This window comes from Carcharhinus amblyrhynchos, chromosome 6, assembly GCF_965287045.1.
Source record: "Carcharhinus amblyrhynchos chromosome 6, sCarAmb.v2.hapA, whole genome shotgun sequence".
Classification (NCBI taxonomy): Eukaryota; Metazoa; Chordata; class Chondrichthyes; order Carcharhiniformes; family Carcharhinidae; genus Carcharhinus; species Carcharhinus amblyrhynchos.
In genome coordinates, this window is record NC_137329.1 from 22,340,798 (window position 1) to 22,358,249 (window position 17,452).

Below are 17,452 nucleotides of genomic sequence, written 5' to 3' on the forward strand. Positions count from 1 at the left end.
GGCTCAGTTGGCTGTGAACACCTGCACATCTGGTTAGGCCAAATGGTGTGTTTCTGCTCTGTATATCCAATGTAAAAGAGATACTATTCATTGTGCAATAAGAAATGGAACCCACCAGAGGATGAAATTTGACTGTGTAGACATTTGTAGACAAAAATGGGGTTTGAAGCATGATAATTTATTTCTCAGGATTAAATTGTGGCCGAGTGAATTTCAGCTCTTTGTCAAATAATAGGATTATTAACCTGAATTGTGACTGATTGGATTTCTGATTAATATCACAACGAAATTATCCCTCCACCTCTTTACTTAACTTGTGTTAGTCTTAGGTCACGCACTCAAATCCGATTCTTATTTTGTATATTGATGAGCTGCAATAATAATTACACTTACAGCAAAATATGACGTCTCTCTTGTTGTTCCTGACATTACTACAAGCTCTGGTGGACCTACAAAGCACCACAATGTCAGCCTTGTGTTGTGGAGTATTCCTGTAAAGGCATGTCCTAATTTCTGAAATGCAAAGCCCATCAGTACTACTGCCGGGCGTTTGCTGTCAGCCAGACCTGATATTAAACTGCTACTGGTGAAACACTGCCTCCAGGCTAGTGAACGAGTTCATACCTTCTGTTATCTTATATGCATGACTGCAGGTTGGGTGAAGAAGCAGTTATAGAGCTGAGGCACACAGTCCCTCCCTGCCAGAGGTCATAATGTCCTGCTGTTAGTGTGATAACTCTTTGAAACAAATCTTGGGTCAGGGATGGTGCGGAATCCTCCTCAGAATGGTCTGCCAATTCGCATTTTTGCATCTTTAAAATGGGAAAACAATGACAAGCTGCGCAGATAGGAAGCGGGCAATGGATGGTGGAGGAGTTAGATAAATGAAGCATCTTCAAGTGTTCACAGTTTGCTCATGATCATGCTGCATGCAGCCTCTGAGTTGAAAGGTGTTCAAGTCCTGTTCCAAGGACTTGAGACCACAATTCAGGCTGATGTTCTTGTTCAATAGTGAAGGAGTGCTGCCTCTTTTAAAACAGGCCCGGTTTGTCCTTTCTGGTACACCTAAATAATTCACAAGACACTTGCTTGAAGAGGAGCAGGTGAGTTTTTCCTGGTATCCTAAGACCAATATTCAACTAACGTCACTAAAAAAAAAATTACCAGATATCTGTTTGTGAGCCTTGTGTGCAGTATAGCTGCAGCTTGTTCCTGCATTATGACAGTGATTAAACATCAAAGAAAATGTACTTCATTGACTGTACAGCAGATTGAGGATATCTTGAGGTCGTGAAAGGTGCTGTATAGATGCAAGTGCTCCTCATGCAGCAACAGATTTTAACTGTGTGAATCACTTGATGCTGACCAGTATCTGAATCAACATGTTGCAATCATTGACATTCCAGCATGTCGGAGGATGAGCCGGAGAGCGGCTGCGACACCGTGGATGGATCGCCGACCAGTGAGTCTTCGGGACAGAATGAAAGTCCTTTTCTGGAAGAACAGTTCCTTCAAGATGCGGCTAACCAAAATTCGAGCAGCATGGACTCCAAGGGAACAGACAGCACCAAGCCTGCTGTGCGCACCATGGTGGTGCCACCGATGAGGGTGCAGAACAGCAATTCAAACTCTGTAACAAACTTGAGCGAGCAGGTCTCAAACGCAGGTAAGGATCTGTTTTTTCATGCATTGTCACAGAGAGGTGCAATTGTAATTGCAGTGAGCAGTCACTTACAAAGAAGTGGTATAAGAATTGATATAAAATCATATCGTTCAAGGAGCATTGGGGCAAACAGGGTTGAGCAGAGTTTAAGGGGTATTAGAATCCAGTCCTGAAAAATGACAGTATGTTCTTCTTTGCCTGCTTGCTGTGAGGAGAAGCAATCGGAATGATAGTATTTTGAGTGGGTTGTGGGGAGCATGCAAGAGCAGGGGGACATTCAGGTGCTTTTCAAAACCCTTGATGGTAGTAGGACAATCAGGGCCTTCTGCAGTTCAGAAAGTATTCAGGATACTTGATTTTGGAAGTGGAGACAGTTGAACACGAAACAAGGAGGTGATATGAAATCTTTACTGGAGTACCGTGGACAACTCTGGGCATCACACTTTAGGAAAGGATAGGTTCAAAACTAAGATAATACAAGGGATGAGGAAGTTCAGTTTAGAGGAGGGATTGGACAAGATGAATTTGGTCTCTTTGGGGGAAGAAAAGATTAGGGGAAGACATCATACAGCTATTCAAAAATATAATATTTGATTGAGCGAGTTGGGACTAGAGGGCAATTTTTTTCTACAGGATTGTTAAGATTCAGAACACACTCATTGACAGGGTGGTGGAATCAAATTCCAAGGAAATTCAAAAGCCAATTAGACTTGAAAGGTTAATTTCCATGGTTATAAGGAATAACCTGAGATGGGGGACTTCGTCACCTGACGAAGGGGCAAACCACGAAAGCTAGTGGCGTTTACTATCAAATAAACCTGTTGGACCTTAACCTGGTGTTGTGAGACTTCTTACTGTGTTTACCCCAGTCCAACACTGGCATCTCCACATCATAGCTTTAAACAGGCAGGAATCCCCTGTGCTGAAAGTACCTACAACCCAAACAACCAAGCTGAAGATAGGTCAGAAGGGGATGGCTGCTATCAGGAAAAAAAGTCAAGATGAGAGCAACAGAGGCTGCTATGCCAGGATTGAAAGTAGAAGTGGGGAAAAAAAGGAAGAATTAACATGCAACTAATTCATCAAGCCAACACTTGATGGGAACTGAGTTCTGCTGACAGCTCCTGACTCGCTGGCTTTTCTCTAAAACCTTCAGTTGTTTGTTTCCTAATTAGACACTGTCTGAAAACAGTTGGAGTTTTTACATGTGTACTGTAACTTCTCCAGTCCTGAGCTTGGCACCAAATCACTTCTGAATTTGGCATTTTCAGAATCACAGAATATCTCACCTAAGTGTGTAAATTGGAAAACATCATAGGTATAATTGCTTACCTGAAACATAAAACAGTGATGCAACATTAGGAGTGGCACAATGGTTAGTAATGCTGCCTCCCGGCATCAGAGACCCCAGTTCAATTCCAGCCACAGGCCATTGTCTGTGTGGAGTTTTTACATTCTCCCTGTGTATGCATGGATTTCCTCCAGGTGCTCCGGCTTCCTCCCACAGTCCAAAGATGTGCCAGTTAGGTTGGTTGGTCGTGTTAAATTGACCCTAGTGTCTGGGGGATTAGAGGGTAAATAAGTGAGCATATGGGAATAGGGCCTGGGTGGGATTGTGGCCGGTGCAGATTTGATGGGCCGAATGGCCTCCTTTTCCACTGTAGGGCTTCTATGAACATTATAAATCAGTAACAAAAATTGTTTCACTCTCCCAAATGCTATACCTTCCATACACCTATAGCATTGTATTAAAATGGTACTTGAGTCTGCTAAACATATTTCCAGACAACTAGATGTTTCCAGGCAATAGAATTCCAGCCTGGAAAGGCTATAAGGTATTGGATCTTCCAAAACACTCCTGTTTGTCCCTAGAATCATCTTTATAAAAAAAAATGGCATAGACCGATGGAGAGTTAAACCCTAAACTACCATCACCTTCTCTACTCCCCATATCTGTCCGAGTTTAATGAGAATTACTGCATGAGTTCCTGCCATGTCTGTTTACCAAGCAAAGGGAATTGGATTGCACTGCGGATGGACAATTGACTAAGTGCCCAATACCTTTTGTGCAACATGATTCATAGTAACTCTAGAAGCTTTCTCATTGTAACTTTCTTTCTTTAATTTATTTAACTGATTATAAAAGATTTTGAGCCCATTACAGTTCCAACTTCACATTTCAATGGGTTGAGCATATAAAATTTGCATTTATATAGCCCCTTTAATGCAGTGGAACATCCCAAAGCACTTCAAAGGAGCCTTATCAAGCCAAATTTGACATTGAGCCATGAGAGATATTCAGACACAAAGAGACATGCTTCGTAGTGCATCTGAAAGGAGCAGGGTAAGAGGTAGGGAGATTTAAGAAGGAATTACAGTGCTGTCGGGCCTTGGCAGCAAAAGGTATGGCATTGGATACGTGCAAGAGATCAGGAATTAGAGGAGCACAGAGATCTCAGAGGGCTGGAGAACATGGTGAAAGCTTTCTCATAATCCAACTGAATTTTATACCAATGTAACTTCTCACAGCTGCCTTTTAAAACATCTCAGTGGTGCCATTTTCAGCAATTGTTTTGATATAATGTAATATAAACAGGAAAACCTTTGCAAGTGCATGATAAATTCAGTACTGCTAATGGCATCCATCTGTACCTTTCAACAACAAACAGAATAAACTGCCACAGCAGCCCACTCCAAGTAAATTGAGTAAATATTTCTTTTAAGTTTAGTGTTTTCAAGTTTATTTATTAGTGTTGCAAGTAGGCTTACACTAACACTACAATGCCCTTTGGAGTTGCAGCAGAATTTGCACTCTTTTCCTGCATCAAGGTAGCCTGTGGGGTTCAGAAGAATGAGGGTGGACCTCATGGAAACTTATAAAATTCCAACAAGGCTAGACAGGGTAGATGCAGGAAGGATGTTCCCGATGGTGTGGGTATCCAGAACTAGGGGTGGTAATGTAAGGATAAGGAGTAAACCTTTTAGGATTAGGGTGAGAAATTTCTTCCTACCAAAATGTCCGACTTCCCACTTCTCTGCATTAAATTTCATCTGCCATCTATCAGTCCCTTTCCACCAATTTTTCTATGTCCTCTTGAAGTTATCACCATCCTCTTCACAGTTTACAAAACTTCAAAGTCTGGTGGTGTCCTCAAATTTTGAAATTATGTCCTGTACTGCCTGCTGAAGATCATTAATATGTATCAGGAGAAGGAATGATCCTTGTACCAATCTCTTAAGAACCTCAATATACCACCTTCTTCCAGTCCCCAAGACTATAATATACCATTACCCTCTGTTTCCTGTCACTCATCTAACTGTGTTCAGGCTGCTACTTTCCCTTTTATTCCATAGAATTTTGCTTTGTCAACAAGTTCATTATTTGGCACTTTTAGAAGACTATGTTTAGCGCATCACCCATATTACCCTTATCAACCCTGTATTATCTCATCAAAGCACTCAATCAAGTTAGCAACACATGATTTGTCATTAACAAAACCATATTGACTTTCCCTAATTAACCTGCAGTTGTCCAAGAGACTGTTAATTTTGTCCTACATATTCGTAGCTTTGCCACCACCAAAGTTAAACTGACTGTGCTGTAGCCTTTTTTGAAGGCAATTCTTCAACTTCTGTTGTAATATTCACTATTCTACTCATTTTTCCCTTAGTTTTTTTGCTAATTGTTCTAAATTTATTGCCTTTTTTATTGAAAATGAGAATATCATGACCAGTAGTTCTGCATTTTCCAGCCTTAACTTCACTCAGCACCCTCATCCTCTCATGGAACTTTGACGGCACCTCTTTCCTTGGTAAAAACAGATACAAAGTACTCATTTATCTCATGTTTTTGGACTTTGCAGTGTACAAACGGGCAATTGGGTTTGCCTAAATGTCATATGCAAACACTTACAGATGTTACTTAGAGATGTCATAAGGGACTACATAAATTTATGTTCTTTAATGGAAGGGGAAAATGAGAAAGCAGGAAGCAATGACTGTTTTTTGTGGAAATTTCATACATTTGGGGGCGTTATTTGTTGGCACAAATTGCAGGTTTTGAAACGGCTTGGTCTTGCCTTATTGATAAGCAATCTCATAGTGCAGTTGAGAGATTTATACCTGTTCAAGTATTGACTTGGTTTTCATTTTCCAGATACGACATGTCAGTCATTGACAAAGGGCCGATCTGCTCCGGGAAGAATAAGCCAGCCTTCAGCTGTAGGTATTCGCCAGCAGAAGTCTGTATCAGCATTCCAACAGCAACACATGAATTTTGGTCAGGTATGTGTCAAGCCAAAAGCAAAATGTTGCAAATACTGGAATCTGAAACAAAAGCAGAAAATGCTAGAAGATCTCAGCAGGTCTGACAGCATCTGTGTAGAGAGAGAATCGAGCCAATGATTCGAGCCTGGGCAACCCTTGGCCAGAGCTCTGACGAAGGGTCATCCTGACTCGAAGCGTTGGCCCTATTCTCTGTTGACAGATGCTGTCAGACCTGCTGAGATTTTCCAACATTTTTTGTTGATGTGTCAAGTCAACTTCTTCAGACCTCCTTCTCTGGTTCACAATAGCTCCCTTTGAATAAACATAGGACGGCTAATATTGAACTAAATTGATGAACTTTATTCCTATACAACATAATTGATCACTCTATACAGTGTAACATAGTAGCTCTGCATTGCCCTTTCTTTCTCAAAAACGTAAGACATAGGAGAAGCTGTAGGCCCTTTGGCCCTTTGAATCTGCTTCGCCATTCAACAAGATCATGACTGCTCCTCTACATCGGCTCCACTTTCCCACATGATCCCCATAATCCATTAATTTCCTTCGGACCCAAAGAATTATCAGTCTCACCTTGAAATACTCAATGACTGAGCATCTTTACCGCTCTAAGAGGTAGAGAATCCTTTGAACATAGAACATAGAACATAGAACACTACAGCACAAACAGGCCCTTCGGCCCACAAGTTGCGCCGACCACATCACCTACCAACCTACAGACCTATCTATAACCCTCAATCTCATTAAACCCCATATACTCATCCAGAAGTCTTTTAAAAGACCCCAGCGAGTTCGCCTCCACCACCACTGACGGCAGCCGATTCCATTCACTCACCACCCTCTGAGTGAAAAACTTACCCCTAACATCACTTCTGAACCTCCCTCCCCGCACCTTAAATCTGTGTCCTCTCGTAGCGACCATTTCAAACCGGGGAAATAGCCTCTGAGAGTCCACCCTATCTATCCCTCTCAACATTTTGTAAACTTCTATCAGGTCGCCTCTCAACCTTCGTCTCTCCAGGGAAAAGAGTCCCAGCTCCCTCAACCTAACTTCATAAGGCATGCCTCCCAGTCCAGGCAACATCCTTGTAAATCTCCTCTGCACCCTTTCAATAGCTTCTACATCCCTCCTATAGTGAGGCGACCAGAACTGCGCACAATACTCCAAATGAGGCCTGACAAGGGTCTTATAAAGTTCCAGCATTACCTCCCGACTCCTAAACTCAATCCCTCGATTAATGAAGGCCAGTACACCATACGCCTTCTTGACCACCTCCTCCACCTGCGAGGCCGATTTAAGAGTCCTGTGGACCCGGACCCCAAGATCCTTCTGCTCCTCAACACTACTCAGACTTCTGCCCTTAATAGTGTACTCGTTCATCCCGTTGGTTCTGCCAAAATGGACGACAACACATTTATCCGCGTTGAAGTCCATCTGCCACTTCTCCGCCCAGTCCTGCATCCTATCTATGTCCTGCTGCAACTTTTGCCATCCTTCCAGATCATCCACAACACCACCGACCTTCGTGTCATCAGCGAACTTACTCACCCATCCCTCCACTTCCTCATCCAGGTCATTTATGAAAATGACAAACAACAAGGGTCCCAGAACAGATCCCTGAGGCACTCCGCTGGTGACTGACCTCCATTCAGAAAAAGCCCCATCCACAACCACTCTCTGCCTTCTGCAGGCAAGCCAGTTCTGGATCCACAAGGCCAAAGGCCCTTGGATCCCATGCCCTCTCACCTTCTCAAGAAGTCTTGCATGGGGGACCTTATCAAACGCCTTGCTGAAGTCCATGTACACTACGTCCACGGCACTTCCTTCGTCAATGTGTTCAGTCACATTATCGAAGAACTCAACTAGGCTTGTAAGGCACGACCTGCCCTTGACAAATCCATGCTGACTATTCCTGATCATGTCAAACCTCTCCAAATGTTCGTAAATCTTGTCCCTCAGAAGCCTCTCCATCAGCTTACCAACCACTGAGGTCAGACTCACCGGTCGGTAATTTCCCGGGCTATCTCTGTTCCCTTTCTTAAAAATAGGAACTACATCCGCAATCCTCCAATCCTCTGGAACCTCTCCCGTCTCCATTGACGACGCAAAGATCATCGCCAGGGGTTCTGCAATCTCTTCCCTCGCCTCCCACAGTATCCTGGGGTACATCCCATCTGGTCCCGGCGACTTATCTACCTTGATAGAATTCAAAAGTTCCAACACATCCTCCTCCTTAATATTCACGTACTCAATCCTTTCCATCTGCTGCAAATCCATAACAAAATCTCCCAGATCGGCTTCCACCGTGAATACTGAGGCGAAGTACTCGTTAAGCACCTCCGCCATTTCTTCTGGTTCCACACAAACCTTTCCCCCCTCACCTTTTATCGGTCCTATCCCTTCTCTTCTCATCCTTTTACCTTTCACATATTTATAGAAGGCCTTGGGATTCTCCTTAATCTTACCCGCCAAGGTCTTCTCATGACCCCTTCTGGCTCTCCTAATTTCCCTTTTAAGTTCCCTCCTACAGTCCTTATACTCCTCAAGATCTTTAACATCTCCTAATTCCCTGAACCTCTTGTACACCTTCCTTTTCTTCCTGACTAGGTTCAACACATCCTTTGTGCACCACGGTTCCCTCGACCCACCAAAACCCCCTCGTCTCATCGGAACGTTGTCATTCAGAGCTCCAGACACACATTCCTTGAATATCTGCCACCTTCCTTCGGTACTTTTCCCTAAGAACGCCTCCTTCCAGTTTATTTGTCCAAGTAACTTCCTGACTTCTTCGTATCTCCCCTTACCCCAGACAAACACCTTCCTAGCCTGCCTGATCCTATCTCGTTCCAACACAATTGTGAAGGAGATAGAATTATGGTCACCATATCCAAGATGCTCTCCTACCGAAAGATCCGTCACCTGCCCTGGTTCATTCGCCAGTACCAGGTCAAGTACAGCCTCTCCCCTCGTAGGCTTGTCCACATACTGCGTCAGGAAACCCTCCTGAACACACCTAACAAACTCCTCCCCATCTATACCCCTTACCCTAGGGATATTCCAGTCGATGTTTGGGAAATTGAAGTCTCCCATCACGACAACTCTGTTATTAAAACATCTCTCCAGAATCTGTTTCCCTATTTGCACTTCAACTTCCCTGTCACTATTGGGCGGCCTATAGATTACACCCAGCAAAGTTTTTGACCCTTTGCTGTTCCTAACTTCCACCCACAGAGATTCTGTAGACAATCCCTCCACGACATCCTCTTTCTCTGTAGCCATGACACTATCCCTGATCAACAGTGCCACGCCACCACCCCTTCTGCCACCCTCCCTGTCCTTCCTGAAGCACCTGAAGCCTGGCACCTGAAGTACCCAGTCCTGTCCCTGAGACATCCAAGTCTCCGTAATGGCCACCACATCACAATCCCAAACAGCTATCCACGCCCTAAGCTCATCTACCTTATTCACTATACTCCTTGCATTAAAATATATACACTTCAGCCCCTCAGTCTGGGCATTTCCCATCTCCACCACCTGTCTAACCTCCCACGCATACTGCCTGCGGTCCTCCCCTACCTGGGAGCGAACCTCCTCCGTCCCAGTTTCCCCAACACAGTTCCCTCCCCCCATCCTTTCTAGTTTAAAGTCCCCCCGGTAGCCTTAGCCAGTCTTCCCGCCAAGATACTAGTCCCCCTGGTATTTAAGTGCCACCCGTCCCTACTATAGAGGTCCCACCTACCCCTAAAGAGGTCCCAGTGATCTAGGAACCGAAATCCCTGCCCTCTACACCAGTCCCTCAGCCACGCATTCACCCTCCACCTCATTTCATTTCTTCCCTCATTCTCCCTTGGCACAGGCAGCAATCCTGAGATTACTACCTTCGCTTTTCTCTTCCTCAGCTGCCTACCCAGTTCCCTATAGTCCTTTTTCACAAGTGCCTCCCTCTTCTTACCTACATCAGTAGTACCTATATGTACTACTACCTCCGGTTCCTCACCCTCCCCTTTCAGGATGTCTGGGACCCGCCCAGAGACATCCTGGATCCCAGCCCCAGGGAGACAAACCACCATCCGCGACTCCCTTCTACGTCCACAAAAACGCCTGTCTGCGCCCCTCACTGTGGAGTCCCCTATTAATACTACCTTTCTGCTTCCCTTTTTGATTTTTTGGCTCACTGGCTCAGCTCCAGAGAGCTGGCCATCGCTTCCTCCCTCAGATGAGCTGTCCCCCCCAGTAGTACTCAGGCCGGAGTACTTATTTTGAAGGGGGACATCCACCGGAGTGCTCCCCATCTCCCGTGTTTTCCCCTTCCTAATGGTAACCCAAGTGCCCTCATCCCGTTGCCCTGGTGTGACTACCTGCTGGTAGCTCCTTTCTATAACGTCCTCACTCTCCCTAACTAGCCGAAGGTCCTCGAGCTGCATTTGCAGCTCCTTAACCTGGTTTCGTAGGGCCTGCAACTCCACACACCGAGCACAGGTGTGGATGTCTGGCAGGCCAGGAGCCTCCAAGACCTCCCACATGTTGCATTGGCAACAACATACAGGTCTCACACTCATATTTACCCCTTATAGCAACCCAAAGGAAAAAAGGAAAAAAAAACTTACAACTTACCTTATCTCTTTGGCCCTGTGAGCCAAAGCACTTACAGCACACACAAATACAAAAGCAGTCTTACCAGCTCTCAGACAGAGCCCCTCTCTCTCTCTTTTTTTTTAGGTTAGGGGAGGGGGGAGGGCTGGGATACTCTACCCGTGTAGAGTATCGGGAAACCCCTCCGGTCTAATTTATAGTCGGAAAAAAAAACGCGACCCGAGTGCCCTCGCAATTACTTCCGGGGTCAAACCGGGGTCAAACTTAAAAAAAAACAATCAAAAAAAAACCCACTAAAAAATAAAGTTAGTTTCTAAAAGAAAAAGTCACTTTTACTCACCCACAGCTCTCCACTCTCAAATCGCAGCCTCTCTTCAATGCTCCCACGGAACAATGAGGCTGGACCCCCGAGGTGAGTAAACTTTTAAAGGTGAAAAAAAAAACGCGACCCGAGTGCCCTCGCAATTACTTCCGGGGTCAAACCGGGGTCAAACTTAAAAAAAAACAATCAAAAAAAAACCCACTAAAAAATAAAGTTAGTTTCTAAAAGAAAAAGTCACTTTTACTCACCCACAGCTCTCCACTCTCAAATCGCAGCCTCTCTTCAATGCTCCCACGGAACAATGAGGCTGGACCCCCGAGGTGAGTAAACTTTTAAAGGTGAAAAAAAAAACGCGACCCGAGTGCCCTCGCAATTACTTCCGGGGTCAAACCGGGGTCAAACTTAAAAAAAAACAATCAAAAAAAAACCCACTAAAAAATAAAGTTAGTTTCTAAAAGAAAAAGTCACTTTTACTCACCCACAGCTCTCCACTCTCAAATCGCAGCCTCTCTTCAATGCTCCCACGGAACAATGAGGCTGGACCCCCGAGGTGAGTAAACTTTTAAAGGTGAAAAAAAAAACGCGACCCGAGTGCCCTCGCAATTACTTCCGGGGTCAAACCGGGGTCAAACTTAAAAAAAAACAATCAAAAAAAAAACCCACTAAAAAATAAAGTTAGTTTCTAAAAGAAAAAGTCACTTTTACTCACCCACAGCTCTCCACTCTCAAATCGCAGCCTCTCTTCAATGCTCCCACGGAACAATGAGGCTGGACCCCCGAGGTGAGTAAACTTTTAAAGGTGAAAAAAACGCAAAGAGATATCTCCTCCTTTTAGTCCAAAATGACCTACCCCCTTAATCTCTGACCCTATGTTTTAGCTTCCCCATTTTCTAAGCATCAATCTGTCAGACCCCATATGAATGTTATATGTTTTAATTAGATCACCTCCCATTCCTCCAAACGCGAGTATTTAAGCCTAGCTTATCATGTCTCTCCTCATAAGACAATCTCTTCATCCCAGAAACCAGTGAACCTTTATTGCACTCCCCATAGTGCAAGTATATCCTTCCTTAGGTAAGGGCCCCAAACTACACACAGTACCCTAGATGTGACCTTACCAATGCCTGTATACTCGAGCTTGGGAGAGCCATTCCCGTTATACATCCCATTCACATTCTTTAAAAGAACATTCCACAGATAAGTCCTCATGACTTATTTATGCTCAGTTCCTTTCATGAATGTTTTTATTGAGAGCTTATTTATCTAAAATTCATTTTATACATTGTTAATTGATCGCTCTGCCTATGCAAATTACAGCTGTCACTAAATAAATTGATCAATTACTCATGTGGCCTGTAGACTGCTGATTTATTCTCAGTGTCTTACACTGAGTCATTTGGGTGACTACTGATTGTGATGATCTATTTCTGTAGGTTCAGCACTACGGATCGATGCCTCAGGAATGGAACGGCAATTATGGACACTGGAGAAAGCAGGCCTTCATCACACCCACAATCGCCAGCCACCCTTTCTCCCTTGCTCATGGGAGCCCCAACCACACTACAGCTCATGGACATCTGACCGGAAACACACATCTTGGGGGCCAGCCCGCCATCTTATCCTACCCACCATCGGGACCCCTGGGCAATACCGCCCCAATGGCCCATCTATTGGCCTCCCCATGCACTTCAAGGCCTGTCATGCAACCCGCGGCCTATAGTATTTCTCACCACAATGGCCTGCTTCACCAAATCCCCATTGGTCTCAACCCCCGTCTGCTGCCTTCTCCGACCATTCATCAGAACCAGTACAAGCCAATATTTCATCCTCACTCCTACATTGCAGCATCTCCCGTCTACACTGGATTCCCACTAAGTCCAACAAAGCTCAGCCAGTATCCTTATATTTGAAGATTACAGAACAAAACAAAAAAAACTGGCCTCAGGCTCAGTCATGTGTAAAGCATCTGGAATTGAAGGAACACGTTACCGATTAAAGAATAATTCCAAGCCGTGGCACAAGAAATTCATTTCTTCATTGCATTTTTGTTAATCATGGTACATAAAAGGTGCATAAGCAAAGAAGCTGAGCTTTAAATCAAACCCTGTTTTAATGTGTCTTTGCACATTTCGACGATACAGCTCTTAGAACCGTTGTGTTAGGTCCAAGGATCTGTGTAGTGATTGGAAGCTGCAGGGAGCACAGGGCGAGAGAGAGAGAGAGAACACTCTCTCCACTTTTTGTATTGCCTTGTTGTATCCACTGCAAGACACATGTAACACATACACACACTTGTGAAGCCATGCTATTAACCCTGTGAGGGCAACAGGTGCATATTATGTCTGCCGTATGGTGTACAAGCAAATATACTTGTGGTTTCCCCTGTGTCTTTGGTGTTTTTTCAGTGTTGAGTCATTAACCTAAAAGGGTTGGGGAGGGCTGTGGCTCTCCACACCTGCATGTGTTTTGCATGGGCGAGAAATGCCTAAAATTAGGTTTTTTACTCTTCGGTGTCATCAGTAACAATGGTTTTCACACACATAGTGCCTTAAATATTTTGAGGTTGTTAATGTTACTACTATGTTATGGACTGTAGCACTTGAATTCTTATCTAATCCAGTGATTGAAAAACAATAAACGAATGGGGAAGGAGTGGGGCTGGGGTGGGGGAAGGGGGAGTTAATGGTGGGGAGGGGGAATGATAGCGCTTTAGTTTTTTGGGTTTGCTGTGTGGTATGCTTAAAAGTATCCTCCGAAGGATAGAAGCCGTTTTGTTTTGTACCTTGCCGGTTGTGAGCCGAGTCTGCTTTCCTCCTTTCAGAATGATTTAGAAGTACCGTAGGTATAGAGCAAGTGTTTAAGGAATTGACTGAGATAAATTTTTTGATCACTGGTTTCTACTTTAAACTCGTCTATAATGAGCAGTGTTTATACTGTCGGAGAAAAAATGAATAATAATCTGCAATACAATCGAAATAGAAGTGTGCGCGTGTGTGTCTCTTTTTAAAAAGAAGTTTGCTGTTTATGGAATTTAGTGAAATGATTAGATATGTGGTGGCATGGCTTTTGATTAGAAAATTGAGAAGAAAATTGCAATCCATAATATCCAATGACTCACGATATGGTTTTACCTTAGCTTGAGCAGACCATGCAGTATTTGATATACGTAGTAATATAATATTTAGTCCTAAGGCTTAACCAAGTGCAAGTTTTTTGTGTGCAATTTTTTTTCATTTATGCATGTGACAAATTTTACCCTCTTTATCATTTTGGGTTTTTCTTTTTTTCTGTTTTTGTTTTATCTTTAGCTTGTTCACCGTCTACTCGCTTGTTTTATACATTCCGTCAGGGAGATAAAATGAATTAACGCGCTCTGTGCATTTTCTTTCTGGTATGTGCGTCACACACACAAAAAAAAGAAAACAAAAACTTTTTGTTTTTTTTGAAAATGAAGTTGCTTTACGCAGCACCAAAGACTTTTCCTGTCATCCCATTTCCTTAGCAAGGTTAGCAACTTTGCATAGACCTCAAGAAAAAAAACACAAAAAAAATGCAGAGTAGCAAAGAAAGGTGAATTTAAAAAAATAAAACTTTTTTCACGATTTCAGTAAAAAAGGTTGAGGCTATGTTTTAGTTCTCCAGGCAAGTAATAATAAATTGTAACATTTATCTTGAATGTATCATAGATAAGCTGCTATATAATGATTGCCACTTCAATTAGCTGTGAAATAGGTGATTATTAACTGTTCTTACTTAGCCTTCTCATTTCTGTAAGTCTGATTACATTAACTAGAAGTGGGTTTTGATTAATTTTGGCGTTACTGTTTGGAGTGTCTTTGTAACTACTGTATTGTAAATGATGAAACTTTTAATTGCTTTTGTTTTTATTTTGGGTGTGTGTTTTTTGCATCAGTATTTTACCTTAAGTAACTTCGAGCTCATCACTGCATATAAATGGATGTATTGATGTAACTTAATTTTATGTTTTCTTATTGGCATTGTGTTAGAGAATCTGAATCGCTGTAGCTTGCAGGATTGACTTAACTTTGGTTTTTCTTTTGCTAACGCAGTTCACTGCTCCATTTTAATCATTCACTGGAACCAACAGTCAGTGTGCAGAACCTGATTTCTGTATACTTTATTTACACTTTCCAACATTCAAGGAAACATTAAAGATCCTTACACACCACTAACAAACAGCACCAGTTTGACTTCAATAAGCTAACTTTGGGTAGAACCGGTTTTGGAGAGGGGGCTGGCACATCATTGTAATAAATGAAGCAGTGTTTTATTCAATATTAGCCTTTAGTCATAGCCAAGGAGGACAATGTGCCTAAGTGCAAAAGGCTTTTAAACCACAACAGTTGTACAGTTAAATCAGATTTATAAAGTATATAGTACCTCTTGAGAAATTTGGTGCTTTCTAGCATAGTTCTATTTTTATCAACAGACACCATATGTTTATAAAAAAAAACAAAAGGATTCTAAATACAGGGACTGATAACTTGAAGGGAAACAGCTAGAGCAAGCTAGATAGGCCGTAGCACTGTGGAATGTTAAAATCATGACTGCTGAGTACTCCATTAAAGTGTAGCATTCAGTTTTTTCTTGCATTCTATCCACTGGTTGATGCCTTAAAGTCATTCTTAAATAAGACACTGTGAAATGCAGGCGTGGGGGAGGGGCGGTGGGGGGGAGGGAATAGTATAACACCCACTTTATTTTAAATTTGGAATTTTATTTTACGTGCATCTAAGATTTTAATTCCGTTTTAGTCATGCTTACAAATCAAATTCAGGGTCCTTGTGTGATTGAAAGTGCTATTGTCATTTTGAAAATAAAAATATGTCTCAAGGATTTTGGTTTTAATCACTTTGTACCAAGTCATTTTATGGGGGCGCTGGGGGCTCTGAATTTGTTGGATACTTTAGGGAACGGGCGACTGAGAGGTATCAATCTTTTCATTGCCTATCCCCGTCCTCTCCTGTATATCTGCTTCCCTCTCACCTTAACTAGACAGACCTTCAGTGAAAGTTAAATCAACACTGCAAGTTATAGAAATCTGTTGTTTAGATTACACAACAACGTAGACTTGATTATTAAGTTGGAACTGTTACTGTTAAAAAAATTGTAGAATTTTTCGTGGCTTTTTGCTTTTGATTTTAATGCTACACTAGTTTGCCATGTAGCAATTGCACTGTGCAATATTTACAATATGAGGACTGGGAAAATTTTTATGGATGTATGTCTCTTACAGTTTGCGATAGTATTTCTCGCTAGTTCTCAGTGATTTAAATGTGACCAAGCCTTCGTACCTTGTCACATAAAGCGGGTTTTCCAGGTGACTATTTTGGTGAGTGTCAAAAATAAGAGTTTATGGTGTATTATTGTCGAGATTCACTTTGAATTAAAATATATATTGCTGCAGCAAATGAGTGTGGTGGTTACTTTGTGCAAACGATGAGCAGTTCATCCATCAATACTGTTTTGCGCCATGATAGCTTCATAAGAAAAAAACTGGAGTAGACCATTTGGGCCCTTGAGCCTGTTCCTCCATTTAGTATGATGACTGATGATCTTTACTTCAGTTCTGCCTTTTTGCGTTACCCCAAAATTAATTTTTTTCCCTTAATACCCAAAAACCCTTTGATCGCTGTGTTGAATATGTTCGATAGTTGAGCTATCACAGCATTCTGTGGTCCGGGATTCCAAAGGTTCACAGCACTTAGAGTGAAGAAATTGCTATTTATCTAAGTCCAATGTGACAGACCCATTATGACGCTGTGGCCAAAATGTTACAATCCCGTCCACCACGGGAATCAGAGCAGGCAAGGAGCGGACCATGGAAAGGTTCGTTGACCTTGGGTGGGATTTTAAGGTTTCAGGATGAGTAAGGCCGTAAAACCCTGCCCAGTGACTGTCATCTTGATCCGCCAACCAGAGGAAGCATCTCCCCAGCATCTACACTGTGAAGTCCCTCAAGGTTTCTAATATATATATAGAAATATAAAAGATAGGAGCAAAAGGAGGCCATTTGGCCCTTCAAACCTGTTCCATTCATTACGATCTGATCATTCAACTCAATAGCCTAATCCTGCTCTCTCGCCATAACCTTTGATTCCATTCGCACCAAGTGATATATCCAGCTGCCTCTTGAATGCATTCAATGATTTGGCATCAACTACTTCCAGTGGTAATGAATTCCACAGGCTCACCACTCTTTGGAGAAATCTCTCCTCACCTCCATCTCAAATGGCCTAACCTGAATCCTCAGACTGTGACCCCTGGTTTTGGACTCCCCCACCATTGGGAGTATCCTCCCTGCATCTACGCTGTCTAGTCCAATATAATGCATTTCATACAAAAACATATATACATATTTTATATAAAAAACATATGTGCACACATAAAAATATGTATTTATGTGCATGCATTGTGACTAAACTTTTCTTTTCACTGCACCCCATTCCGTTCCTCCTCACCCCAGAGCCATGTATCTCCTAGGAGCAATTAAAAAAACAGAAAAATGCTAGCGCAATTAAGGAAAAATGTCCTATGAAACATTCCTCTCGCACCCCTCAGGTGATCT

General features: G+C 42.8%; 1 protein-coding gene across 4 annotated transcripts in view; it reads left to right on the top strand.

Annotated features, from left to right (window-relative positions):
• Positions 1-13,515, top strand: part of hipk3a (homeodomain interacting protein kinase 3a) — a 245,114-nt gene extending 231,599 nt beyond the window's left edge. For all 4 annotated transcript variants that reach the window (XM_080190014.1, XM_080190016.1, XM_080190015.1 and 1 more), the window contains 3 exons: positions 1,407-1,666; positions 5,820-5,947; positions 12,297-13,515. In XM_080190014.1, the coding sequence (XP_080046140.1) occupies positions 1,407-1,666; positions 5,820-5,947; positions 12,297-12,773 (865 nt within the window). In that variant the 3' untranslated portion in view covers positions 12,774-13,515. The remainder of the gene's footprint in view (positions 1-1,406; positions 1,667-5,819; positions 5,948-12,296) is intronic.
• Positions 13,516-17,452: the final 3,937 nt, after the last annotated feature.